Source organism: Antechinus flavipes, chromosome 1 (assembly GCF_016432865.1).
Source record: "Antechinus flavipes isolate AdamAnt ecotype Samford, QLD, Australia chromosome 1, AdamAnt_v2, whole genome shotgun sequence".
NCBI lineage: Eukaryota > Metazoa > Chordata > Mammalia > Dasyuromorphia > Dasyuridae > Antechinus > Antechinus flavipes.
Window position 1 is genome coordinate 706509647 of NC_067398.1, and position 27078 is coordinate 706536724.

The following is a 27078-nucleotide window of genomic DNA, read 5'->3' on the forward strand; positions in this document are numbered from 1 at the left end:
GGCCTGCGAGTTTGGACTGTGTTTGTGCAGCAAGGTTGGCGGGGCCGGAGAAAGGAAGCCGGTCCAAACTACATTTCCCGGGATGCTCCCGGCTCGGCGTCCCCGGTATAAATAGTGCATCCGGGTTCTCGGCGGCGCTGTTTGGCGACTCGTCGCCATTCCCGGAGCAGCTCGGCCTCGGCCCCGGCCCTGAGGCGAGGCGAGTCCCCGACCCCCGCCCCGCTGCCCTCTCCCCTGCCCCGCGGCGGGAGAGCGAGAGTGTCCGGCCGGCCGGCGGGCGGGGCTCGCGGTCCCTCCATCTCGCCCCGTCCTCTTTCCCTCTCCTCCCCGTCCTCCCTCTCCCTCCGCTCCGCCCCGCTCCGCCAGGCCCGGCCCGGACGTCCGAGCGCCGCCGCCGGCCTTCGCCGTCAGGCCCGAGCCGCGCCCGCCCCGAGCCGCCCCGAACCGGGGAGCCCTCAGTGCTCCGCGCCCGTCCCGATTGAGAAGCCGAGGAAGGAAGCAAGGACAATGTCGCCATGAAGGCCGAGAACCGCTGCCGCCGCCCCCGCCGTCCGCCGCCGGCCCCCAACGCCATGAGCCTGGCTCCCCGCCGCGCCCGCTCCGCTCCGACCGAAGCCGCCGCCGTCCCCGCCGCCCTCGCCGCCGCCGCTGCCCCCCCCGCCGCCGCCCCCGCTGAGGCCCCCGTTGATGCCGCACAGCTCGCCCAGCAGCAGCAGCAGCAGCGCCGCCCCCGACATGGACAAGAACAGCGGGCCCCCCAGCTCCTCCTCTGCCTCTGGGGGCTGCAGCAGCAAAGGACAGCAGCCACCCCGCGCAACCTCGGCGGGGCCTGCCGGCGAGTCTAAACCCAAGAGCGGTAAGGCACGGGAGCGCGCGGGCTGGCGGGCGGCGGGCGAGCTAGCTAGCTGCAAGGGTGCCCTCAGGGACTGGACCGCCTCGAATCCTGCAGCCCTCCAGGTTGGCCGCGGGACCCGGCGCCGGGCCTGCTGCCTCTCTAGGCCTGCTGGGGTCCTCCCCGGCACCAGGAGGCGTTCGGGCTCTCGGAGTCTCTTGTGGGCAGATAGAGGCGGTTAGGGGGTAGTTTTGCAGTGTCTCTTGACACTGTAGGTAGTCCCTGAACCAATCTTCCCTAGCCCACTCTGTCCTGTTCTTGTAAGGTGATTGGGAGGACCAAACAAAAAACCGCATAAACTGTATTGGTTCTTAATTTTCGCGGACAAGCTTGGAAAGAATTCTGGATTTGATATGAAGCCTGAGGTTTTGGGTTATAATTCGGACTAATTTGGAGCATGGAATTTAGGAAGTTAGGCTCAAATCCCTCCTCGGATTTGATAGCTTTGGTAAACCGGCTTTCAGCCTTAGTTTGCTTATCTGTATAATGGGAATAATAGCAGCATCTAGCTAGCTAGATGGGGAAATGTTTAGAGCTTTGGGCCTAGAGTTTTGAAGACCCGATTGCAAATCTGGCCTCAGACAGCAAGTTACTTTTCACCTGTTTGCTCTAATCCTCTGGAGAAGGCAGTGACAGAATTTTTTGCCAAAGAAAAACAGACATGGACAAGAACAGTAGTACCTATTTCTGAGATTCTTGTAAAGATCTAAAGAGACAACATAGGCCATCTTAAAGCATTTTATTTATTTAAAATAATTTCTTTTACATGTAAAGCCAGTTAGAACTTTTTTTTTTTTCCAATTTTGAGTCCTAAATTTTCTCCCTTCCTCCTTGAGATGTGAACAGCTAGCTCCTTTTAACTCTCTCAAAATTACAGTTTGCTTGGAACCCTGTTACCAATAATCTCGTTTGCCCAAATTGATTAACTTTTGCTAAATCCTACTGTTGACATCCTCTTACATACTCTCTTCTCATGACTTCTCATATTATTCCTTCCTGGTTTTTCTACATGGCTGAACATTCCTCAGATTTCCTTTGCTGGTGTAGCATCTGTACCATATTTAAAACATTTTATAAATGTGAACTATTCTTTTCTGTTTATACTCTCCTGTGAGAAGCTTTCTTTGCCAATGCAAATCTTCTGACTTTTCTGCCATTTGTAAGTTTGGAGAATTATCTCTTGATCCACCTCAAATTTGTCCACCAGGATTTAGTAATGTACTGTGTCTGAGGCTGGATTTTGACTTAAGTTCTCCTGACTTTAAAGCAAGGTTTCTGTCCCCTACACCTTGCTGCCTTTTAAACGATGGAGAATATCGATATTATTTGTAGTAACACTTGTGTCTCTTCCTCAAGGCCAGGGCTTACTTTGCTTCTTGATAAAACAGAGCAGGTGGGACTAGACTCCTTCTGGCTTTAAAGCCTATAAGCCTGAGACTGGGGGATGGATCATGGGATGGGATGACAGTTCAGTGCTGAAGTGAAAAGAGTAGGGTGCTACTAGACCAGAAAGGCTGGAGGTCCAGAGCTCCACGTCTGCTTGGGCCACCTCACAGTGGTTTGGTTTTGGACCAGAGGCTCTTCTTTGTCTAAGGTCTATTTTCTTCCTCTGTTAAATGTATCAAAGTAGGCATCTCGGGGTCGGTCCCACTCAGCTATCCGGCAGGGTCTGAGGGCCCAGCTGGAAGCAGGTCTCTGCCAGTTACCAGCTGTTTGAGTCGTTATATTCCCTTTCCTGTGGGGTTGGATTAGATGAAAGCTTGGTACCGCTCCATTTTTAGAGGTGTGATCTAAGGAGATAGATCTGGTTTTGGAGAGGGGGAATATGGACCCTGGGCCCAACTCTTCACCTCCAGGCTTGAACTTCTAGACCTCATTTTCCTCACGTAGGGTTGGATTCTCAGCACAGGGTCTGTCCCTGGTTGGATGAGATGATATCGGTCTCCTGAGCCCTGAGGTCATTTGGCTGACCTGGGGGAGGGGGGGGGGGCAAGTGGCAGTTGGAGACCTTGAGTATCCACTCAGCCTCTGTGATGGGGACTAGTCACTGAGCTTCTTTGAGTCTCATTTTCCTCATTAACATGAGTTTTCTCTACGTGCCCATTGCCTTTCCAAGCTGTGACCTAGGAGTGTGTTGGGGTGGGGCTGCCTTCAGGCCAGGTGATTCACTTCTGAGTAGCATGTCTGAAAAAGCCCCTGTTTGAGATCCTGCTCTGTCTGACGTGACTTAGAGTCTTTACGGAGCTTCCACTGAAGTCAGTAAAGGCCCTTTATTGGTCATAATAAACTTGGGTCAGTTTTTCTTCCCTAGCACATTGTGGAAAGGGATCATACAAAGTGAGAGGTGTTGATTCCTTTCAGTTCCCATTCATTTAGTGCCAGAGATGGGCCATAGCTAACTTGTCTAAAATCCTATTCAAGTGTATAACTATTGACTAGTGGAGCATTTAGGCTGAAAAGGCCCCGTCCTTTATTACCTGGGTAATCTTGACTGCTCTCTCTCCCCCTCCCCCCCCCCCACCCCTTTCTGAATCTGCTATATGTGGAGTTGGATCAGATAATCCTCAAGGCCTGGAAACACCCTTCCCTCCAGTCCTGCCATGCCCATTTCTGCCTGTGACCTTGGACAAGCCATTACTCTCCTTTCTGTTTCCTGCTTCATCCTGCTTCATGTAGGATGGATTGGGGGGGGGGGGGAGGAAGGGGCGAAGATATTGGCTTAGATGGTCTCTGAAGGCAGCTCGGTTAATAGAGAGTTTGAGGCCTGGAATCAGGAATTCCTGAGTTCAAATCCAACTTCAGACCCTTACTATCTATGATCCTGGGCAAGTCACTTAGCCCTGTTTGCTTCAGTTTCCTCATCCGTAAAACAAATTAGAAAATGGCAAATTCCTCCAGTATTTTTGACAAGAAAACCCCAAATGGAGTCATGGAGTCTTGAAAGGACAGAACCACAACAGTGAAAGCCCTTTGTAGATTTGCAGAATGTTGGATTAGTAATAGCTGACCTTTTGTGGTACCTTAGGGTTTGTTTCATCTAAACAAACTCCAAATTTATGCCCTTATGGTCTGGGCTACTCTGGGCAAGGCAGTGACCTTGTATGTTGACCTTGGTATGGTTGGCCTTGGTAAAATGAAGGGGGTGAGACTAGCTAGCCTCTTCGTTCCAGTTGTGACTTAGGGCCCTCTCTTAGTGAAGGCTTTTTTTTCCAGTTTTTTTCTAATTTCAGAGTTTGTTGATAGTGTCATTGTGATAGTTTATGTCCACATAGCTCTTAAGTGTATAAACAAATTTTAATGATTGTTTTTTATTCTCTTCCTTCCTCCCTTCCCACCCTTCCCATTGAGAAGACAAGCAATTAGATATAGGTTATACATGTGTAGTCACATGAGTCCATAAAAGTCACAGTGAGTCCCTGTAGTTTTGAAGAAAGGTATTTCCTTCCCAAAATCAGTGAGGTAAAGGATTAGAGGGTTGTTATCTTTAATCCCCAGATGGTGAAACTGAAGTCAAACATCTGGGCTTTGAAACTGGGAGAGAAACAAAGTTTGCCCTATGTGGGGAGCAGGGCCAGGATTAGGACCCAGGCTCCACTGAGGCCTCATTTCTTTCACCTTGGTTTGAGGCTAGCTAGCAGGAACCTTGTCCTCCCTTCCTCTTTACTGGATCTGGAAGAAGCATGAGTCCCTCGGTACGGGCTGCCTCGCCCACGTGCTTGGGTTCTAGTCTCTGCCGCCATATTAGGTCGGTCCCTTTAAGCTGCTTTGGATCGGTTTCCTCTGGAACTTGAGAATGTTGCTGACCCCTCCATTTCACCCAGTGACCTTGTCTTTTCAGCTGTTCTTCCTTCTCCCCAGAAGGGGGAGGGGCAGAGAGGTGGCCAGGAGTTCCCTGGTGAACATGTGCCCTCTAAAGCATTTCCAAAGTGTGGGCGTTTCAGAGAAGAACTTGGTTTGTCAGCAGACACCCCTGCTCTTATGCCCATCTGTCCCAGTGCGGGCAAGGCCTCCGATTATATCTTGTAGAAGAGTATTCAGAGCTGGGTCTTGGAGGCTGTCTGCTCAGACGCCTTCACCATGTTGAGAAGCCCCAGCCACATGTGAGAACCAGGTCATGGCTCTCACTGGCCTTCTGGATCCCGGAGCTGCTCTTTTTGTAAGACACTGCTGCCTCCCGAGGGCTTGTCTGGCTCCTGCCACCCTCTGACTGCACTAGGCCTTGGGGATTTGAACTAGGTAGTTTTCAAAGTCTCTGCAAGGCCCTTCTCCCAGGAATGCAGCAGATTATTTTTCCCAACTCCCAAACCCAGAGAATGGTTCTGATGCAATCCCCAAATGCTTCTAAGTCCCATCCTCCCTCTTGAATCCCATTTTCCATCTCCTCCTTTCCTCCTATTCACTTTGAAACATTCAAACAAGTTGGGATTAGAACACAGGTTGGCACTGGAAGAAAGGCTTACAACAGTGGAGATGGATTTCAGAGACTGAGATGTCTGAACGGCTTTAAGGTGGGTTGTGTGTCAGAGAAGCTTAGAATAAAGGCTGGGTGGTTTGGTCTTAGGCAGTTTTAATATTCTCTTCTTAAAGAACACATAATGGGGTGAGGGAGCTGTCCGGCAGCATTCCTTCACACAGAACAAAGGTCTCCAAATTAGGAACCTCCTTAGTTTAGGTTCAGAAACAAATTCTAAGTGGGGGCCATGGAAGTAACCTGCTTGTACCTCAGCACAATGGTCATAGCCACCCTTTATTGAGGGTTTTCAGGTTCACAAAGCACTTGACCTACATTTGTAAGTTGCTTACTGTTTCATTTGACATTTGCTTATGAAATCTGTAACAAGACAACAGATTCGCTGAGCTGTCAGGCTATAATACAGACTGAGACAATTCAGAAAATGACAGAAATGTCTCAGCTACATTAGTGTCCTTTGCTGAGCTGTGACCAGTGAATGCTGTGAATTCGGGCTTGGGTCTGGGATTTAATCACAAATCTACTTTGAAGTTGAACACAGATTGTCTCTTTGGCTAGCCCCAGAGTGATGTGATGGCCTAGGCAAACTACTTAGAAAAAATTAAAGGTGTCATAAGACCCTCATCCTCTTGATGGAAAGAGAAAGGATTGTTTTTCTTTTTCATTCTATCCTCAAATCAGAGTTGTTTCTGACCTTTGACTTTACCGTTTCCTGCTAATTTTTCTGAGTCCCATTGAAGCTTCTCTATTTCAGCTATTAACAAAGTTCCTAAATCTGTCCCCTGGGAGAAAATAAAATAGGTAACACCATTAAAAAAGCTGTTTCATTGAAAGTATATTACCTATGCTCTGCTGCCCTGAAACTTGAGAAAATGAGCCGAGTTTTTGTTCCCAAGATAATATAGACTTGGGTTATAGCCTTGTGCAAGCAAGTATTTGTATTAATTTGTTGGCAAGTTGTGTTCTGGATAAATATTATGGATTCATTCTGATTATCTAACATGGATTCTACCTGCTCCTGCTCCATTTTTTTTCCAAGATGGTTTCCAAATTTTTTTGTATGAAAATGAAAAATTATGGAATGTACTGAGACTTTTGTAATCAGAGGCCTGGCTTTTCCTGAGTCTTGTGTAAACACACGGATGACAATCTCTTGACAGAAGTGTTTGTTTAAAATAACTTGCTTAAAAACAAAGAAACCACACACATCTGCGCATGCTTTCTAGTGCCTATCAGTTGTTCAGGGAAAAAGACTCCCTGGTGTGTGCCTGCAGTGAGATAAGTTTGCTCCCTACCAAACATGACCTAACATAACATAAAGGTTAAAGGATAAAGTTCACCATGGGTGTTTTTAGATGTTTTAAGTGTTGGCTAATTTTCAGGATTGTATTGAATTATATGACTCACCTGTTGGTTGAAGTATGACTGTGTGTTAACATAAAACAAAATAACATTGACAGCCTTTCCCTCAAATCATAGAGTAGGAATGCAGTTCAAAGTGATTTAATAAACAGATGTTGAACCCTTTGGAAGTACTGCTCCATCCCAAGCATCCAGATTGGGAGCTGGGGTGAGGTTGGTGGGATTATGAGAGGAACACTTGTCATCTCTTTTAAAAAAAAGGAAAAGGGCTGGAGACTCCATAGCTTTTTTTGTATTTTTACCAAACCCCCCACCAAAGCTAGGTTTAAAATGTTTAAAGTTTTAAATGTTTAAAATGACTAAATTGCATAGATTGGTCATGTTATCTCAGTTATAACACAAGCTCGACTGTCTTTGTGCTTGGCGATGGTGATGAAGAAGTACAGTTTAGGAGATAGTACTGACCTTGGTTTCCTATGTGACCCTAGCCAAGATATTTATCCTTTGAACCCCACTTTCCTCTCTAAAATAAGTGATGTGGAGACCCAGAGGGGTAATAAATGAAGCACTGTGCAGAGTGCTTTCTAAATGTCTGCTGTTATTAGTTTGCTTGTGTTCACTCTGTTGGAATACTAGAAGATAAACCCTCAAATTTCCTTGGCCTTTTAAATAGGAATTACCCATTCTTTTGTCCAGTTATAGTACAATGTTTTTTTTTTCCCCCAGATAAGATCCCTTACCTTTATATTTGTGTAGCTGACATTTATGTAGTACTTTGGATTTTATGGATATAGCTTCTTTCCTATAATAATAAATGCAAATTTTTAGTAGAGAGTTAAGACACAATTCTAAGAATTTTTAACGTGAAATATTTTTTGAACATTGCTCCCCAAAAAAGTTGGAGAGAAAATGAAGATAAAGAAGGAAACTTAGGTTTAAAGCAAGCATGAAGCTATATGTTCCAGAAATAAGACTCTTTTATCTCATCCCACTGAAGGGTAAGTGGACCCAATCATTTAAAGGTTAGCAACAATTCAGGTATTGAGGTAATTTTCAGGTTAATTATGTGGCCTTCTTTTGTTACTGTTCGTTTACTGATGCCAAAAGAAAGGTTGGTAGTGTAAACTTATTTGCCTTTAGCAATTCTTAGAATTATATAGGAAGTTTGAGCTGATATTGGCCTTGAAAATTAGGATGACTTCCAGGGGTCCTCAAACTATGCCCCGCGGGGCAGATGCGGCAGCTGAGGACATTTATCCCCCTCAGCCGGCTATGAAGTTACTTTATTTAAAGGCCCACAAAACGTTCGGCCCTCCAACAGCCTGAGGGACAGTGAACTGGAAGTTTGAGGACCCCTGCTATAACCAAGCTTCTTTGAGAATATCTGTGTCTTCTAGGCTAGAGTCTTATGTGTCAGAACTCCACAGGTGCTGCTTAAGGGAAAAAACTTGAATTTTGTACTGAGGTCTGAAGAGTTTATACAGGTTCTTTCTGCCCTGTCCACAAACTAGGGAGCCCTTACCTGCCCAAATGGCCTCCAGTCCCAAACGTTGCTACATCAATTCAATATAGTATTTATCCTATTGAAATCCTAAATAAATTGTTAGCCAACTTCGTAGCAAACATCTGTGTTACCCAGAATGATGGAAGTATTTGTCAGTTACTCTGCAGAGTATTGTGGGTAAGGACCATGATCTTCCTATGAATCAGCAGCAATAACTTGTAGCTGTTGCTCTGACCTAAGCAGGGCCACCTGTCTCTGCTTTCACAATTAATATAATATATGGAGATGTTGCCAAATAATTTGTTGTGACTCGTGTTAAAAAGATATGGAGTCCTTAATTTGGAAGTGGGGAATGAGAGACTCTTGGATAGAGGCTCTATCATTGGCTGTGGAAATATGTAAATGGACAGCTGCTTCTCGGTCAGCATCTGAGGCCCTGCTTTGTTGACCCCCACAGATCTTGAACTCTGAGTTTGAGCCATTTCACCTATTCTTGTGTGTTTTAGAGCATTAGTTAGAATAAGTGCTTCCTTCAGGAAAAGGTCCATTGAGGGCTAGGATTTTGCTTAACCCTTCATGCTAAACAGTCTGAAGATGAATCTTTTTGGCTTGTCTGAGAAAAAAATTGCCCCCAAGTTATCTTAGCCAGCTTTCCACAAACAAACAGTGTCCTTGCAAAAATAGTGCTATGGGTTTTTATCTCTGAGCGCCAGGTCTGGCTGCACCGGCAATCTTTCCGCTGCTGGTTGTGCAGTGTGAGAGATAACAGACCCTCCATTCTGCTGTCTTATAAACTTGCTAGTGTGGTGGAAGCAAAGAGGTTGGGGTAGAGGATGTAGCAGTTATAAAATCATGTATTTGTAATGTGGTCAGTTGCAGTCATCCCTTGTATTTCAGAACCAAATACTTCCCAGTATTGCTTTCTTTCAGAGTGATTCTGTAAGCATTATGAAATTGTTCCTTGCCAGTGTTGTAATAGGTGGGGGAAATCTTGAAGACTGGACTTCTGGGTGAGTTAACAGCTCTATGCAAATCAGAGGCTAATCTTAGTTATTTTAGATCATTATGAACCATCCTCACCATCTTAATATACAAATAAGTTGTCAGGACCCTAAGAAATGTTGACCAAAATTATCAGGAATATGACTATCATTCCAGGCTAGATCCCCTTTTTTGTGACCATCCAATTAAAAGAGCTGGTTACTGGCATTTTGCCCAAATGGTAATAAAAGGACTAGCTTTTAAGCACCAGTGGTAAAGAGGTTTGTGAGTGATGGAGCCTGCTTGAAGAAGCTGACCAAATATGGGGGTAGGTGACCACTATTGCAGCTGAAATGTGAAGGAAATTTGCTTGTCCTCATTTCCTTTTTTTTTTTTTTTTTTTTTTTTTTTAATAAAGAAACCCCTCTCTTTTGTTTGACATTAAGGTTTAAAAGCCAACTAAACTTATCCTGACTTCTGAAAATTGTTAAAGGTCTGTCTTACCCAGGTTTACAGCCAGTATATATCATTGGTGGGAGTTAAACCTGAAAGCAGCTCTAGTTTCCAAGCCAAATTGTTTCTCTTACTTTGTAAAGGTATTTTGAAAATAATCACAAATTTTGCTTTACTCACTCACTTCCCTTCTTGCCTTAATGAATTAGGAATAGGATAATCTAAAAGATTAGAGGAGATTATTTTGTGTAATTACTTTATTCTACAGATGAGGAAAATGAGACGCAGTGAGGTTGTGATTTGCCCAAATCCCACAGGTAGTTGAAACCAAGACCTCTTGATTCCAAATCCAGCTTTCTTCCTATTATGCTTTTGGCCTTTGTTACAAATCAGCATTGATTTGGAATACATCCTGAATAAAAACTGAAGTATGACAGTAGTACCTTCGCTTTTTTGTAGAGGGCTGCTTTGGGGATTCCAAATTCCTTGGCTTTTTTTTTTTCCCTGAGGCAATTGGGGTCACAGAGCTAGGAAGTGTTTAAAAGTTTGAGACCAGATTTGAACTCAGGTCCTCCTGACTTCAGGGTTAGTGCTCTATCCACTGCACTACCTAGCTGCACCCCCTCTCCTTCCCCCCTCCCCCCGCTAATTTTTAAAATTAAATTTATTTAATATTTTTTCCCAGTTAAATTTGTTTTTTTAAATTTTTGAGTTCTAGGTTCCCTACCATATATTCCCACCCACAATTAGGAAATGACTTGGGAAGTTATGTAAAACATTTCCAAGTCAAGTTGTGAAAAAAAAAAAAAGCTAAACATAGATCTACATGAAAATAAAAACCCTCAAGAAAAATTGAGCGAATGAGAAAGAATTGCTTCAATCTCTGTTCAGAAAAAATCAGTTTCTTCTCTGTGTATGGATAGAATTTTTCATCATAAGTCCTTTAGAGTAGTGATGGATGATTGCACCACTGAAAATAGCAATATTCACGTTGCACATCCCAGAACATTACTATTACTTTGTATACAATACATTTCACTTTGCTTGAATTCATGGAGGTCTTTCCAGGTTTTTTTTTTTTTTTTTTTTCCTGAGAGCATCCTGCTCATTTCCCATAGAACAATAATCCATCATAAAGACTCACCAATTTACTGAGCCATTCCCCAATTGATGGGCATTCCCTCTTTTTTTTTTTTTTTTTTGCTGAGGCAATTGGGGTTAAGTGACTTTCCCAAAGTTACAGTTGGGAAATGTTAACTGTCTGAGACCAGATTTGAACTCAGGTCCTCCTGATTTCAGGGCTGGCCCTCTATCCATTGCGCCAGCTAGCTGTCCCCACCCCCCAAAAGTTTTTTGTCCTGAGAAAAGAGCTGCTATGAATATTTTTGTACATATAGGCCATTTTCCTTTTTCTTTTTTGAATCTCTTGAATTGAATTGAATTCATCCTTGGCTAAATTTGAACTTGGTAAAATTCAGGCATCAGTCTTGGAGAAGGTGGTCTCTTAATCTCTTAAGTCTTCAATTTAGAGTATAAATCAGTGGGCATATTTCTAATCATGTGAAAAAATGCTCTAGTTCACTGTTGATTAGAGAAATGTAAATTAAGACAACTGAGATATCACTTCATTATCTCCCAGATTGGCTAAGATGACAGAAAAAATGATGATAAATGTTGAAGGGGATGTGGGAAAACTGGGATGCTAATACATGGTTGATGGAGATGTGAACTGATCCAACCATTCTGGAGAGCAATTTGAAACTATTCCCCAAAGAGTATTGTACCCTTTGATCCAACAGTGTCTCTACGTGATCTGTATCCTGAAGAGATCATTAAAAAGGGAAAAGACTACATATGTGCAAAAAATATTTGTAGCAGCCCTTTTTGTGATGGCAAGGAACTGGAAACTGAATGGATGCTCATCAGTGGGAGAATGCTGAATAAGTCATGGTATATGAGTGTTATGGAATATTATTGTTCTGTAAGAAATGACCAGCAGGATGATTTCAGAGAGGTCTGGAGAAACATACATGAACTGATGCTGAGGGAAGTAAGCAGAACCAGGAGATCATTATACACAGCAGCAATAAGATTGTGTGATGATCAACTGTGATGGACTTGGCTTTTTTCATTAATTCCAATAGATAGGAGGGGGAAAGCCACCCCCAGAGAGAACTGTGGAGATGATGTAAATCAAATCATAGTATTGTCACCTTTTTTTTGGTGTTAGTATTATTTGCTTGTTTTTTTCTCTTTCTCATGACTCTCCCCTTCCCCTCTCCCCCCACCTTTTGATCTGATTTTTCCTTCACAGGATATGGACATATGTTTAGAAGAATTATGTTTTACCAGTAATAGTGGGTTGCTTGCTGTCTAGGAGAGAGGGAAGGAAAGAGGAAAAAAAGTTTGGAATTCTACATGTATGATGAAAATTAAAAGCTATTATAAAAGACATTTGAAAAATCATAGATGTATATTGGGTTTCCTAAAATTTTGTTCATTCTTTCACACTTAACTCTACTAATAATATCCTGTAATGATTTTTTAAGGTAACTAAGGTAACTAAAGTTAAAGTAACTTATTTAAAGTAGATTGCCTTGTCTATATGCCTGTATATGCCTGTTTTATAGATGTGTGTGAAAAGCTAGGCTGGAGTTATATACTTAATGATTTAAATTAAGTATGTTAGCTCAGCATTGAAATTTTCTACCTAAAATATATATTATCCTTTTTCCTTGACTGAATTTACTTTCAACTTCCCTTACATGTATGTTTATGTGTATGTATATTTGTTTGAATGCTTTAACTTGAATAATTTGAAGACAGTATTGTTAATTATGTATGTGATTATGATTTGACAGTGATTATTGATTGGATTTTATTGTATTTGACTTTTTGTTTTACATCTCTTAATTTGGAACTAGTTATTATAAATCATCCTGGGTGGGTCTCTCTCTCTCCCCCCCCCCCCTTCCCCAAGGCAATTGGGGTTAAGTGACTTGTCTTGGGGTCACACAGCTAGGAAGTGTTAAGTATCTGAGGCCAGATTTGATATTGGGTCTTCCTGACTTTAGGGCTAGTGCTCTATCCACTGTGCCCACCTAGCTGCCCTGGTTTTGTTTTGTTTTGTTTTTAGTTTCTCATGTTCTTCATTCTTACAGCTCAGTAGTAGTTTATTTTCACTAGGTCTTGTACTTTTCGTTTCCAAAAGCAATGACTATAAATTCTGTACAGGGAATAGAATTAGGAAAATCATCAACCCTTGAAACTGTTTGCTAAGAAAATCATCAAAAACACTGAGGGTCCATACATAGTTCATTATGGTGAAATTGAAAATAGGATGGGAAAGTTATAGCACCATAATGTTCACCCTAATTTCAAAAAATTTCAGTAGAAACAACATAGATTTATGATTAATGCAGCTAGTCGTGCCTTTGCTTTTGTAGTCTAGTAGTGAAACCTAATGGTCTGGTCCAAATCCAGCCATTGGGATGGGGGGAGGGTTGGCAGTTCAGAAGTCTGGACTTTTCATGAAACTTCCTTGCTTTTTAGATGGAAAGAATGCGAGTGGATCCAAACGTTATAACCGTAAACGTGAAACTTCCTATCCTAAAAATGAAAACTTTAACAACCAGTCCCGTCGCTCCAACGCACAGAAAAGCAAAACTTTTAATAAGATGCCTCCTCAAAGGGGCGGCGGCAGCAGCAAACTCTTTAGCTCTTTTTCTAATGGTGGAAGACGAGATGAGGTAAGACTTCTGTGAAGGTTCTGGACTGCAGGAAGTATTGGCAGCCTGCCAATTGTCTACTTTGTGAAGATCACTGAATATCAACTTGAGTGCTTGTTACAAGCCCTTCAGTTCTTGAAACTTTTGCTCCTTCCTCAGAAGGTTGTGGACATGCCTTTGGAGGCAGAAACATGTTTTCAGGATGGCTGCAAATCATGATGTCATAATTGCTGGGTTTTGAGGTGTTCTGGGTAATTTGGGTAACTTTAGCTTTGTGTAGATACTCTGCAAGTAGGAGGGATGATGCCCTCTTTGGAGTTTCTTGGTTGTACAATGACATGTCCTGGCTGGCTATAAGTCGCACTTTGGCCGAATGACCATGCCTTTCATGATAGGATTGCTGGGAGTATGATAAAACTGTAGTCTGGGCCTTGTGCATGTGTGAGACACAGAGGACTTTTTCAGATGATTGTATATTTGTACACAATCATCTGTTAAATTGGTTTTTAATTTGATAAATTTTTTTCTAGCTAGGGTGTTAGCTCACAAGTTCGAATTCTGTCAATTTCAATTAAAAATGAGTAGAAATGTGAGTATTTTCTGGCAGATTCTTAAGCTTGTGCCACAGCAGGTTGGTCTCCTAGGAAGTATACTTCCAAGGGACAGTATCAGCTGAGACTGGCCCAGGGAGCAATTAGCTACTGAGGGTGAGGAGGTGGGCATCTTGTTGCAGGCTTTTGTTTAAAAACCTTTTTGTACCTAGTCTGCATAACAGAGGTTCATGCTGTTTTAGTTTTTATATAACTTTGTGCCCTGCAGGGGGTAGACTGTCTTAGTCACAACAATTGGCATGATACAGATTTCCCTATCCAGCTTTTGGGGGCTCTTTTACTTGGTCTAACTGTTCTCTTTAAAAGTGAACAAATGCTTTGTTTTAATCTGTTAGCTATGATGCTATTTTTTCAAATGGTTAAGGTAGAATTGAATGAGTAGTGAATGTTGTACTGGCATTTGTAGTAAATAAGTGCTCTGTCAATCTTTATCTAAAATATTGCCGTTTTTTCCTCAAGGTAGCAGAGGCTCAACGGGCAGAGTTCAGCCCTGCCCAATTCTCTGGTCCTAAGAAGATAAATCTAAACCACTTACTAAATTTCACTTTTGAACCCCGTGGCCAGACAGGTCACTTTGAAGGCAATGGACATGGCAACTGGGGGAAGAGGAACAAATGGGGACAAAAACCTTTTAACAAGGAGCTCTTCTTACAGGCCAAGTGAGTAGAAGAGAAGTAGGCAGAAATGTCAATTCTTCCTAGGATATTGTAATCATTCTCTATTTTGGGTAGCTAGAAAGAATGGTTTGGGAGCAAAGCATGGATTGATACAGTAAAGGGCCAGGCTGGTTTTGGAGGTACTTTGATATCATATGTAGCATAAAACTGCCGCCTTATTCAAATCTCACTTCTTAAAGATGCATATTGTTCTAAAGAGGTATGTGAGCTTATCATAATACAAAGCTTGGTTTTAGGCCAGGCAGCCATTTGATTTACTCCACTGCTTCCCAAGTCTAGCCACTGGGGACAAAACTGGCTGCTTAGCCCTTGACAAAGCAGCATTCTGGACTATTTTTAGTTCTAGAGAGGCTTGTGGGGGAAGGGCTAGACTGGCTTGGACTGGCTTTTGATATGGAAACTGAGTTCAGTGGTTTCTTATTAATGTTTACTTGGTCTTTTGTAACATGCCAAAGTAGGGAATTCTGTACAGTACCTGAGATAGCATATGGGACTGCTTTTGAGTTGGACAGCATGATTGTTTGCTAGTTCTCTTGATGGTCTGCTCTCTTCTCCCCAATTACTCTTCCAGCTGCCAATTTGTGGTGTCCGAAGACCAAGACTACACAGTGCACTTTGCTGACCCTGATACGTTGGTCAACTGGGACTTTGTGGAACAAGTGGTCAGTAGCAACAGCTAAGCTTGTTGACAGTGGGTGGGGAAGAGAATTCAAGTGATCCTTTCCTCCCTTCCTCTTGTCAGATCAGGTTTCTGCTGAGACTTTTATATCCTCCATTGCAGAATCTTAGTTGTGAAATTCTAACCCCATATTCCATGGATAAGGAATTCAGCATGTGGCTGTTGAATCAGTGCTGGTAATTGAGATAGTTGGATTAGAACAGCCTCAGTTGTAGCTTCTAACTCTCCTAAAAGGTTTAAGTTAGTGTCAGAAAGCGTTTGCCAATTGAACTTGGGGGAGAGGGTGAGTTGACTTTTAGACCCAGAATATGATCATTGCATTTCACTTGCAGCAGCCTGTTTGGATATTGGGCTTGTTGTGCAGCTATTTGGACACAATCAAAATAAGAAATATCTCCAAACCTTATCTCCAGTGACACAGTCAGCAGATGAGTAGGCCACACAGCTGTATTTTCTCTTTAAGACAAGGAAAAATAAAGTCATAGAGTCATAGCTAATTTTGGTATTCATTATGAATGCTAAAAGTTCTGGGAAGCTTTCAAACAGTCTCTTGCTGAATCATACCATTAGGCCTGATTTATCTTGTAGATCTTCCTAATGAGAAAGGAGACCTCTAAGGAATCACCTCCCTCCTCTCCCTACCTTGGAAAGAGCATGGGTTCTTGTTGGTATGAAAATCAGTGCATTTAAAGGCAAACTCAAACTGCTTCTCTGCTGATTTGAGCTAGAATTCTGCTGAGCATAGAACACATTTTAACTTTGTCATATACTGGGACGGATTGTCTCAGGAGCTCACATGGAGCTGAACTCAAATGTAACAGATTAACTTGCAAATGTGATTTATGAATTAGTTCTCATCTACAGCCTAAGGTACCAGCATGCAAAAATTTTTTGAGGCTTGTCTGGGATGGCCAGGTAGGGGCAGCCCGGCCAGTTTGCTCTGACCCATCCTCACATCAATGACCCTTCTTGTTCTTGTGCCTCTGCAGCGCATCTGTAGTCATGAGGTGCCGTCCTGCCCAATATGCCTTTATCCGCCAACTGCAGCCAAGATCACACGCTGTGGGCATATTTTCTGCTGGGCGTGCATTCTGCACTACCTTTCATTGAGTGAGAAGACCTGGAGTAAATGTCCCATCTGTTATAGCTCTGTTCACAAGAAGGATCTCAAGAGGTGAGCTCAGAGGCCATTCACCAGCCCATAGAGCTTCAGGTGCACGGTATCTCCACTTGACAGTTCTCTTCCCACATTACAGTGTTGTTGCTACAGAGTCACGCCAATACATTGTTGGCGATACCATCACAATGCAGCTCATGAGAAGGGAGAAGGGTGTGCTAGTGGCTTTACCCAAATCCAAATGGATGAATGTAGAACAGCCTATTCACCTTGGAGGTGAGTTACCTGCTTAGTTACTTGCTTAATTAATAGTACCCTGGCACAACTTCTCCAGAGCCTCCTGACTGGGCCTTTCACTTTTGAATTGGTTCACCAGATGTCAACCTGAGGCTCGAAAGTGGTCCCCAAATTCCCACGTGTGGCCAGAACCAGATTCAAATGTAATTGGGAAATGTTTTAACAAAATAAATAAAAAGTCAATATGCAGCCATAGAGATCCTTTACACCACTCTGGTAGACAGCCTCAATCCTGTTGTATTGCTGCATATGTTTCTTATTGGTATTATAAGACCAGCAAAATTAATTCAAACTTCAGCTTTTGAGCCTGATAAAATTCTGTATATGAAGATCGAACTTTGAGGATGATAGATGTTTGTTTTAGCTATATAGTTTTAGCACTATTAGGTTCACTGAGTTGGGGTTCTGGATTTTTTTCCCCTTGGACAGATGACCAGCACAGCCAATACTCCAAACTCCTGCTGGCCTCCAAGGAGCAGGTGCTACAGCGAGTGATTTTGGAAGAGAAGGCAGCCCTGGAGCAGCAGCTGGCAGAGGAGAAACACTCTCCTGAGGCGTGCTTTGTGGAAGCCGCCCTCCAGGAGCTCAAGGTGAGGAGACCAAGCAGAAGAAGAGTTGGGATGCAGGGAGAAGCTGGATTGACCGATGTAGTGTTGAAAATCACACCCCCGTGGTCCATCTGGGGTGTTGCTGTGTGTATCTCGGGGCCTTCTGTTTTCCATGAGTTAATTTGTGCTTTGGCCTGATTAGGATATGATCCTGAACGCTTAAAGGAATGTTCAGTTGTCTATAATATGTCTGTGCTTATTGCAATGAAGTCCCTAAGAAGCTTATTCATTGGTGTGTTTACTGAGTGCCTGCTTTGTTGAAGCATAGCCAAGTTCCATAGAGGGAGGGGGTGTTGAATAAAATGTGGTCTGTGCCATCATAGAGCTGACCCTGGAGTAGTAGATGATGTGAATAGAAGCAAAGTTGAGGCCTTCCAGTGTGTTATTGGTGGGACCACAGACAGGTGCAGATGCTCTGATGAGCCACAAGGCAGTGTCACAAAACTGCTCTGACCCAATGCAGTTGTATCCCTTTTTTATTTTTTATTACAAAATCATGAGTGAATCTATATGTAAAAGATAGCTGTTTTAATGTAATAGCAAAAAAAAAAAAAAAAAAAAGGAAACAGTCCATGTGTCTGGCAGTTGGAGAAGAGTGCCATTAAAAAGAAAAACAAAGAAAGGTGTGTGTGAAACCAGAACTGTATACACAGATTTCACATATACTTTGTATATAATATAATTTATAATCCTTTTTTAGGAGGAGAGAAATCAAGGTCAAAGGATTTCTAGACAGACTTGTAAGTCACAGAAAGGCATCTTTGTTTCTATTCCTTTAGTTTTTCCTTATTAAAAACTTAGAGGAGTCTTTGAGCTAAGCCTTGACGAGTGGGTGTATTTGTGAACTGAGATGGAGAGGTAAAGGCATCTTGTAGGATTAACAAAAGGGATCAACATGTTACTCATAGAGTAGGCGCAGCAGAAGAGGTACGGATTGGAAAGACTGGGCAAGAGTTCAGGCCCCAGGGATGTCCAGTTTGACCAGAGTACTAAGATGTGACAGAAGCATACTGGGGAATAAGATTGGAAGGAACCAGCTGTGTTAAGGAAATGCAAGACACTTGAGCAAAGGCCAAATACAGGAGAGGTTAGAGGTAACTGTCCTTAGTGGTAATTGGTTTTCTTGTTCCTACGAAGAGTTCTGATGAGAAGGAATGAGGGTCTGAAACAGATTAGTAGCAGGAGGATTACAAAAGGCAGGACAGGTATGGGAGGTGAGGCATTTCAGAGGGGGTGTGGTTAGGCCTCATTGCCTAAAAGAAAGAAGGAAGAGATAAAGATGACTGGATCTTGGGTCAAGGGGCCTGGGAACAGAGGGAACCACAGATATAAACAAGGAAGTCAGTGAGAAGCAGGCTTGGCTTGTTGGGTTGGAGGGATGCATTCCAACACCCAGAAGGCATTTAGGCCTAGGATGAATTTAAGCTGCTCTGTAATGGAAGAGGAATGCTTCTTAAGGTTCCTTCTTGTTTATGAACAGTCTGATTGTAGAAAATTTTTTTACAAAAAGCAGTCTTAAACATTTTCATTTTTATCACACAAAATAGCCAGTTCCCAGCAGCCTGTCTAATAAATACATCTTCCCCAAATACTCAGTTTATGGACTGGAAAGAAGGCTGTATCCTTGGTTTATGGGGGAGCTTTATGTTGGTGCAGTTGTCATAAGATGGTTTGGTTTTTTTGGCTCTGTTGATGCCTGATTGAGTTGTAGACCCCTTATTCCTGGAGCATTCTGATCAGCTGACATTTTTTCTGTAGAACATTTATACTTGAAAGTTTTCCCAAGTACCTTTGGGAGAATTAAAGCCTGGAGGAAATTGTCCCTTTTTAGGCTGCTCAGTTCCTCTCTGGTGACCCCTGCTGGACACTTAAGAGCATCAAGAATTGCAGAAATGAGACTTTGGCCAGATGTTCTGGGTTCTCAAGTTAAAAGTTGTGAACCAATCTCTTACTGCTGCATACATCTTTGATTTTCATCACAAAGACTTGTTTTTTATGTTGCTGTCAAGGCATTCCGCCCTCAGCCTTTTGGGCCAAAACACTAGTGGCGGGTGTCTTTGGTGTTCTAAAATGTAGCTCTTGGTGAATGAAAGTAATTAATAAAGGACATCTATGAGCAAAGGTGCTGTCCTATCTGAGTTGGCAGGATTCCAAAGGTTGTTTAGTCCAACCAAGGAAGGAAGGACACTTTTGTGGCTCCCAGAGGACTTCGAGGTTGTGCTTCCTTTCCTTGTGGTGTGGGGTCCTGAACTGGGATTCTCAGTCTGCTTGATTAGAGTACGTGCTGTCCTTGTGTTCCTCCTAGGAGAGGATGCTATGGTTCCTTTCTCTACAAAAAGAATTTTATTTTTTCAACAAGAAGGGATGAACTCACGTTTGTCTCTGGCATTAGGCTCGAGAGGAAGCTCTATCAGGATTGGATGAAGCCAAAGGTGGTCAGGTGACTGATGTTGTGACTGCAGTAGAGGAGCTGGTCCTGATAGCAGCACCCCTGGACAAAGAGCCCGACTCCCAGGTGGGTGTGTTCCTTGATACTAATTATCCTGTCTCTTGTCACTAAATTGGGGACATATACCTTCTTTTTGTGACAAGGGCTCCCTAAACCTTTACTGTGTACTCCTCCATTTTTTACATCTCTGACCCAGAAGATGGTCACATCCCCACTTTTAGTTTTGGGGAAGTAGAACCGCCCAGAGGCCAGCTGAGTGAGTCACCAGGAAGAAGACAGTGCTAGACTCCAGATGGCCTGCGCCTTTTCCATGGGATGATGCTGACATGTGTTCTTAGCAGGAGGTGGATTTGCCGTTGATTAGCTTTTGTTTCAACAGTGTATACTGGAGTATCTGTCTGCTTTTGATGAAGAAATTGTGGACCCTTGCCCTAGAGGACCTTCTCCTCTTCCCCCTCCCCACCTGGTAGAAGAGGAGCCAGTGACTGAGCTGGAGCCGAGGGTAGTAACAGAGGTATATGAGTCGGAGATCTTGGATGGAAATGATACAGAAGGGACCACTTGCAGCAAAACCAGCCAGCAGGAGCCCAAGGCCACACTCGGTACCAGATCCTTGGGCAGCTCTCCTTGCTACTACTTCTATCAAGGTTAGTGGCACTTAGGAGGAGGGCTGGTCATCCCTGAGCATGCTTTCAACCTTTTTGTAACTTAATCTTAAGGAAAATCAGATTGTCAAAGGGGGTGTCTCTTCCTGTTTGCACCTTTGGGAGAACTTTGAGACGAGAGGGAGGAAGGCTGATGAAGGGTGATGGTAACTATTGCCTACAGCGGAAGACGGACAGTACATGTTTCTGCATCCCGTGAATGTGCGCTGCCTCGTGAGGGAGTATGGGAGCCTGGAGCAGAGCCCCGAGAAAATCACCGCCACAGTGGTAGAGATCGCTGGCTACTCTATCTCAGAGGTGAGCATCTGTGTTAGGTGTGCAAACACTGTTCCCACTTCTTGAAGTGGATGGTGATAGAACTTCAGTCGTTGCCGGGCCCTTTTGATATCTCAAGCACCAGGCACACGGGGCGCCACTTGTCCAGACTGCTACCTTTTTTATGCTGAGGCTTTGGGCCTAGACTCTTGGGGATGGTACCCACGGTCTCCCCGCTCTCCGCAGGGCAGTGTTTAGGTCTTTGTTGAACTTTGCTCCCCTCTGCACTGTAGGACGTGCGACAGCGGCATCGCTACCTTTGCCATCTGCCTCTCACCTGTGAATTCAGCATCTGTGAACTGGCTCTGCAGCCACCTGTCGTTTCCAAGGAAACCTGGAAATGTTTTCAGGTGAATCTCTCTCTCTCTCCCTGGTGTGCTCCACTTTCTTTTATGGCCAGAAAAGCAATGAGAGGCAACTGCTTCAGCCTGAGGGAGTCGTGCTTGTGACCCCTCTGAGAGCCTGGCTGCTTGAGTGTGGGGAAAGGCCCCAGTCCGCTGGCACTTCACTCACATCATTTCCCGACTGACCCACAGATGACATTGAGAAGAGGCGACGGCTTCGGCAGAAAAAGGCTCGGGAGGAGAGGCGAAGGGAGCGCCGGATTGAGATAGAAGAGAACAAGAGGCAGGGAAAATGTAAGTTAGGAGGTGGCTGGAAGGGCAGCGCCCACTGGTTTTTAGCCCAGCGGGGGCTGCAGAAGCTCTACATGCATCACTGAGTTGGATTCTCATTTTCCAAGTTCCCCTCAGAGACGGAATGTGGCCTTCTTGGCTCCTTAGGGCTCCATCTGAGATCTTCTGGTCTGCAGGTCTCCAGACCAGATGAATTAGGCGGGGTCCTGGAGAGGATCAAGTCCAACACTTTGATTTTTATAAATGAGGAACTCAAGACCGAGAGTGTGAATTTGCTTGTGATTCAAACCAGGTTCTCTGAGACTGATCCTGGTGTTGCCTCTGCCCTCTCTGAGGCTGGTTGGGGGGGAGGAGGAGGGGCTGGAAGGAACAGTAGGCCCTTATTGTACTGCTGGTTTTGCCCTGGGCTCTAGGAATTAGAAGAGAAACTGCCAGAGGGATTCTAGACAGAAAAGGGAGGTAGAGGCTGGGATGGGGAGCCAACATCCTCAGTCATTTCTCTTGGGCATGATTTTGGCTGAAGTGGCTGTGATGTTGTTACCTTGGTACCAGTTTGTGCTCCTGGCTGAGACCGAGCTGTCCTGCTCTTCTTTTGTAGATCCCGAAGTCCACATCGCTCTAGAGAATCTGCAGCAGTTTCCCGCCTTTAATGCCTGCTCCCCCGATCCTGCTTTGGTTCTTGGCACCGAGGGCGTTGGTTCCTTCTCACAGTCTCCTCTTAGCAGAAGCCCAGGGTCCCATGCAGGTGAGTATGTCAAATCATGGCCCCCCCAGATAGATGCTCATAAGTTGCAAAAGTCCCAGCACTAAATCTTAAAAATGCTGAAGTCATTAACTTCTTTACAGAACATGTCACCTCAGTTTAGGGTGCAGTTTTGTTGTTTTATGATAGATTTTCTGAAAGTTAAGTATTTTGCCAAGTTGGCCAAAGGGACTGGCTCTTGACAGTGGTTTCCATAGTGTCTGCATTAGACAGTTCTATCTGGGAATGAAGTAATGAACACCATTGAAGGAGCTGGTTCTCACCATTGCATTTTTTTATTACAAATAGACATCCAAGGGAGGCATTTGAGGTTGATGTAAAGAAACACTTTACCATTAAAATGGTTACAAACAATGAATTATATTAGGAGATAATGGGTTCCTTTTCATTGGAGGTCTTCAAGTGGTGTTTGGTTTAGGAGTGGGTGGTACAGATGGCTCCATGGTGGATTCAGGCCACTACATCTGGGAGCCATGAGGAGACTTGACCTGACCAGCTCCGTTTCCATCTATGCTTAAGGTTTGACTCTGGACAAACATAATCAACCTGCCCATTTTCAGATAATGCCAAGTAGGTATTTCAGTCTTCTTTAGATGAGTGACTGGGCAGGACTTTTTGGAAGTTGGGAACCAGGTCGCATTTCAGGTGGGAAAGAAAGGAATTTAGCACATGAAGGAATCTGTTTCAGAATTCACTTCTGTGAACATCACATTCTGTGATGAGCCTTTTAGCTTTAGGAACAAGGTAAAACGACAAAGTAGGTTAAAATATCTGGATTGTTTAGCTCATGTTCTTAATTTTCTTCCTTTTCTGAGGAAAATAACAGCTCTCATTGAGTTACTGTTGTGATTAGGTCTCTGGTTCTTCCTTTGCAGACACTATGTTGGCTTCTTTGTCACCCACTGATGGTCAGGTCAACCCCTCATTCTGCGTCGGGAGCCTGGAAGAAGAGTCTCCTTTTCCCTCCTTTGCCCAGGTAAACCTTTTGCTGATGGAGAAGCAGAAGAGTGTTTGGCACTGCTGTTCATTTTGGTCTTGACCTAAGGTCACGAGACCATCTGCTGTGTCTCAGAGAGCTGGGTCTGAGACAGATGAGTTCTAGATATTCCCCTCTCCATCTCTCTTTGAAAATGGTTATTCAAGTGTCTGAGTTAGTTGATGTAATAGCAGCACTTCTGACAACCATTACTGGAGGGGAATAGTGTGAGTTGGTTTGTGGTGAAGAGCCAGCAGGACCTGTGTACGGAGGACTTTTCAGTCCAGGTGATATTGGCTTTAGATAGTTCCATTCTCTTCTCTTTGATGAGAAGAGAGGGGGAGAAAAATTAAGTTGTTTCAGGTAAAACCCTTGGCAGCCAAACCTTATTTTATCTGACAAGAGTATTCAGAAATAGTAGAGCAGTGTGACTGTAACCAAGTTTATAGGATAATCTTTATGTTCAGAGAGCTAGTGAAGAATGTTTTGGAGCTGAAATTTCTTGAACAACAATTCATTTCTTCCTGGCCACTAGTTTTGATGGAGTTGTTTTATTAAGTAGTCTTGGTGGAGGTGAGCTGGTTTGGGATTCCTTGGAGACTCTGGTATTGCCCTTCACAAAAGAAGTTTTAAGCTGGTATTGCTAAATAATGGATTGAAGCTGAACTCGAGAATGTGATGAAATGACAGGGTTGTGATGTTTAATTCCTCCTAAATATCAAAGCTGGCAGACAAGTATCTAGGAGTTTGGCACATGTCTTGACTTCGATGATATTCCTTCTTTTGAAATCAGATTGACTTTAGAGGTCTCTTAAGGACAGTATATTAAAAACCCAGGTGGTGTCCCCTTGGACAAAAATTTCCATTAAATGGGGGAAAACTGTGTGGATCAAAAAACAGTGATAACATTACTTGAAAGTTAAGAATACCTGTTAAAACCCAGAAAATCAGACCTGAGAATTATTCTTTGTTCCTTTCACTAAGCATTCAATGATTCTTACAAGAAAAAAAATTTACTTTCTGGTATTAGGAATAACTTCCAAGCATACACCAGAAAGCCTGGGTATGACATTCTTGGGAAATGGGGGCCCAGAGTTATGTCAAATGCTCTTTAAAAAAATGTTAAGGCTGAATCTCAAGAGAGCCAATGGCTATTAAAAGGGGGAAATAAAGGAGAGTTCAAAGTTGGGACAGGCTGAAGAGAATAGGGTAGTGGATACTGAAGAGGTGCTTATTGAGTACTTACCCTGTGCTAGGCACTGTGCAAAGCACTTGGCAGTTATTAATCTCATTTGATCCTCAAAACAACCTGGAGGGACCGGTATTATTTCCATATGAAGAAACTGAGGCTGAGTGGTTAGGTGTGGCTTGCCCAAGATCCTATAACCAGCAGATGTCTGAGATGGGGTTTGAGCTCTGTGTCTTCCTGATTTTGGGTCTAGTGCTTTGTCCACTTTGCCACCTTATTGCCTTAATTGGAACTGCGATACAGATATGACTTATTCTTGTCATTGTTAGAAAGTGGGAATTTTTAAAGCTATTTAGGAATTGGAAGAGGAAGCTATTTAATGGAGGGCCTTTGGTAGAAGATGTGTCAGGAAGCAATGAAACAATTTAAGAGACATAACAAGAACTATTTATATTCACTGTTTACTCTTAGACCCATTTTGAGGGCCTTGTATTTTTTATAACCCATCTGGTCATTAGGTTGGCTTTAGCTAGGACTGTTCTGTCAAGAACTGATCTGCTCTAGGGTCATATTTTCCCTTACTAGCCCAGGGTCTAGTTTAAACATGTGGGGCTGGATCTGAAACTGGAACATGCTTTGTTGCTCTTCCCGGCTAACAACATCTTTTCTTTGGCAGATGCTGAGAGTTGGAAAAGCAAAGGTAGATATGTGGTCCAAAACTGCCTCCAAGAAAGGTGAGGGGAGATATTTAATAATAAATCGGTGGACTGTGGTTTAGAACCTTGGCTATAAGGGGAGTGATTCGGAATCCTTGTCCTGAGAGTACGCTGGCCTTTTCTAGATGAGAACACCCTCGCTCCTCCTGCCCCTGTGGACAGTGATGGGGAAAGTGACAACTCAGACCGTGTACCTGTGCCCAGCTTCCAGAATTCGTTCAGCCAAGCGATTGAAGCAGCCTTCCTGAAACTGGACACCCCGGCCTCCTCAGACCTCCTCTCTGGTAAGGGACGAGAAGCCGTCTTGAAATCCTCATTCAACAGCAGGGAGTTATCTGTTAAAGAGGAGGTGGTGGCCCCACTTTTTAGTGGAGTGAATTGTCAAAAGAGACCACAGACTAAAAACGAATTCCTCTCTCCGGGGCTTATTAGTTCATATTTCTGCCGCCTTGAAGACCCCTTTCTTAAGTCTCTCCCCTTCCCATCCTCTGCTTGAATCCTCTTGTCTGGTTCTTTGCTTGTTCTCTGGGTGCCCTCAAATTCTGACTTGGGTCATTTCTGGATATAAGTTTTCCTAGGAAATGTCTTCAGGTCTGCCCCCATATCTCTGGATCCCCGTCATTGCACTGTTCCTTATACACTCGATTAACAACTTGGGGACTGCAGCCACCCTGGCTCTGGTTATTTGAGCCTTGAATCATGGCTGAGACCTGTCTCTGTACTTCCTTTAACAGAAGAGAAGGGAGGAAAGAAAAGGAAGAAACAAAAGAAGAAGCTGCTGTTCAGCACCTCGGTGGTCCACACCAAGTGATGCTTCTGGCCCCCAAGTCCTCTCCATCTTGTGTTTTCTTTTTCCTTTGCTTTGTTTTGCTGCTATAGTTTTTAAGGACTTGAGTTTGCACAGATTAGCTCTGTTGGGGGGAGGGGGGGGTTTCCACAGATCAAGGGGGAAACCAAAGGAACTAATTTAAATACAGTGTATTTTCCAGCTTCCAATATTTACACCAGAATAAAGTATTGACACTCACATGACAAACCTTCAGTCAAGGTTTCTAGTTTGTGCCAATTCCATCTTGTATTGGCCCATGTGCAGGTGATCTTGACCATTCTACCCTAGCTTCTGGCACCTGGGGAGGCCAAGCCCTCCCCGGGCAGCTCAAGAGCCATCGGGGCACTTGCTGCAACGTGGGCTCGAAGGTACAGCTGTACTAATCTGACACCCCCTTTCCTGTTGCGTATCTCACAGGGTTCTAGAGGACACACTAATCACAGTTCACATCTTTTTCTTTTTTCTTTTCTTTTTTTTTTTTTTTTTAAAACAAGTTAAGTCTCTTCTACCTGTTCCGGATTTTCTTTTTCTTTTTTAAAGAACAGAAGGGTGTGGGAGTAGATTGGATTTAGGACATCCAGCTCAAATTGCAATTGTTTTTCTTCTGACCAGCAGAGAGCCTGGTAGTGCCAACTTCAGAGAGCTTTAGGTCTCCAAGTACATACATAGTTGGATTTTGGACTTGCCTAGAGAGGAGAGACTCTCCCTTCAACCTCTCTAACTCCTCTCTACCTAATGGCTCAGCAAGAAAAAGTTACTAACAAGTCTGGTTAGAAGCAACCACATGCCTACCTCACAATTGGGGTAGCAGGTATTAATGGGACAGGTCTGAGTGACACAAGCAGGGACGGCCAAGAATTTGGCTATTGGGATGCAGGAGGAGGCAGCGCGAGTCACGCGGACTTGATACTGAGCTGGGTTGAAAGCAGCAATGCCCTGTCCACCGCCTCCCTCGATTTCTGCAGCAGTCTCCTTGTGCACTGCTTGGGGTTTGGTTTGAAGCCGAGTTTCAGTGATGTGGATTTTTGTTGTTGTTGAATAAAGTGACCTCTAGGTGTAACGTAATGGCGAAGGCAAACAGTTGCAATAAATCATATGCACAAGAGGAAGCGTGAGCCTTCTTTTTTAAAACCCAAATCAGACCTAGGACTGTTGGCCAAA

At 43.7% G+C, this 27078-nt stretch overlaps 1 protein-coding gene across 1 annotated transcript; it reads left to right on the plus strand.

Annotated features, from left to right (window-relative positions):
- Positions 1 to 677: 677 nt before the first annotated feature.
- RNF10 (ring finger protein 10) lies at positions 678 to 27022 on the plus strand. The gene is given in 18 exon segments (XM_051972945.1): positions 678 to 856; positions 13216 to 13412; positions 14462 to 14661; positions 15251 to 15341; positions 16348 to 16532; positions 16615 to 16751; positions 17202 to 17362; positions 19773 to 19895; positions 20209 to 20476; positions 20658 to 20791; positions 21043 to 21142; positions 21145 to 21159; positions 21346 to 21447; positions 22043 to 22189; positions 23083 to 23183; positions 25049 to 25106; positions 25214 to 25372; positions 25823 to 27022. Coding segments are annotated over 18 exon segments (2424 nt in total). The 5' UTR covers positions 678 to 687; the 3' UTR covers positions 25900 to 27022.
- The last annotated feature ends 56 nt before the right edge of the window (positions 27023 to 27078 follow it).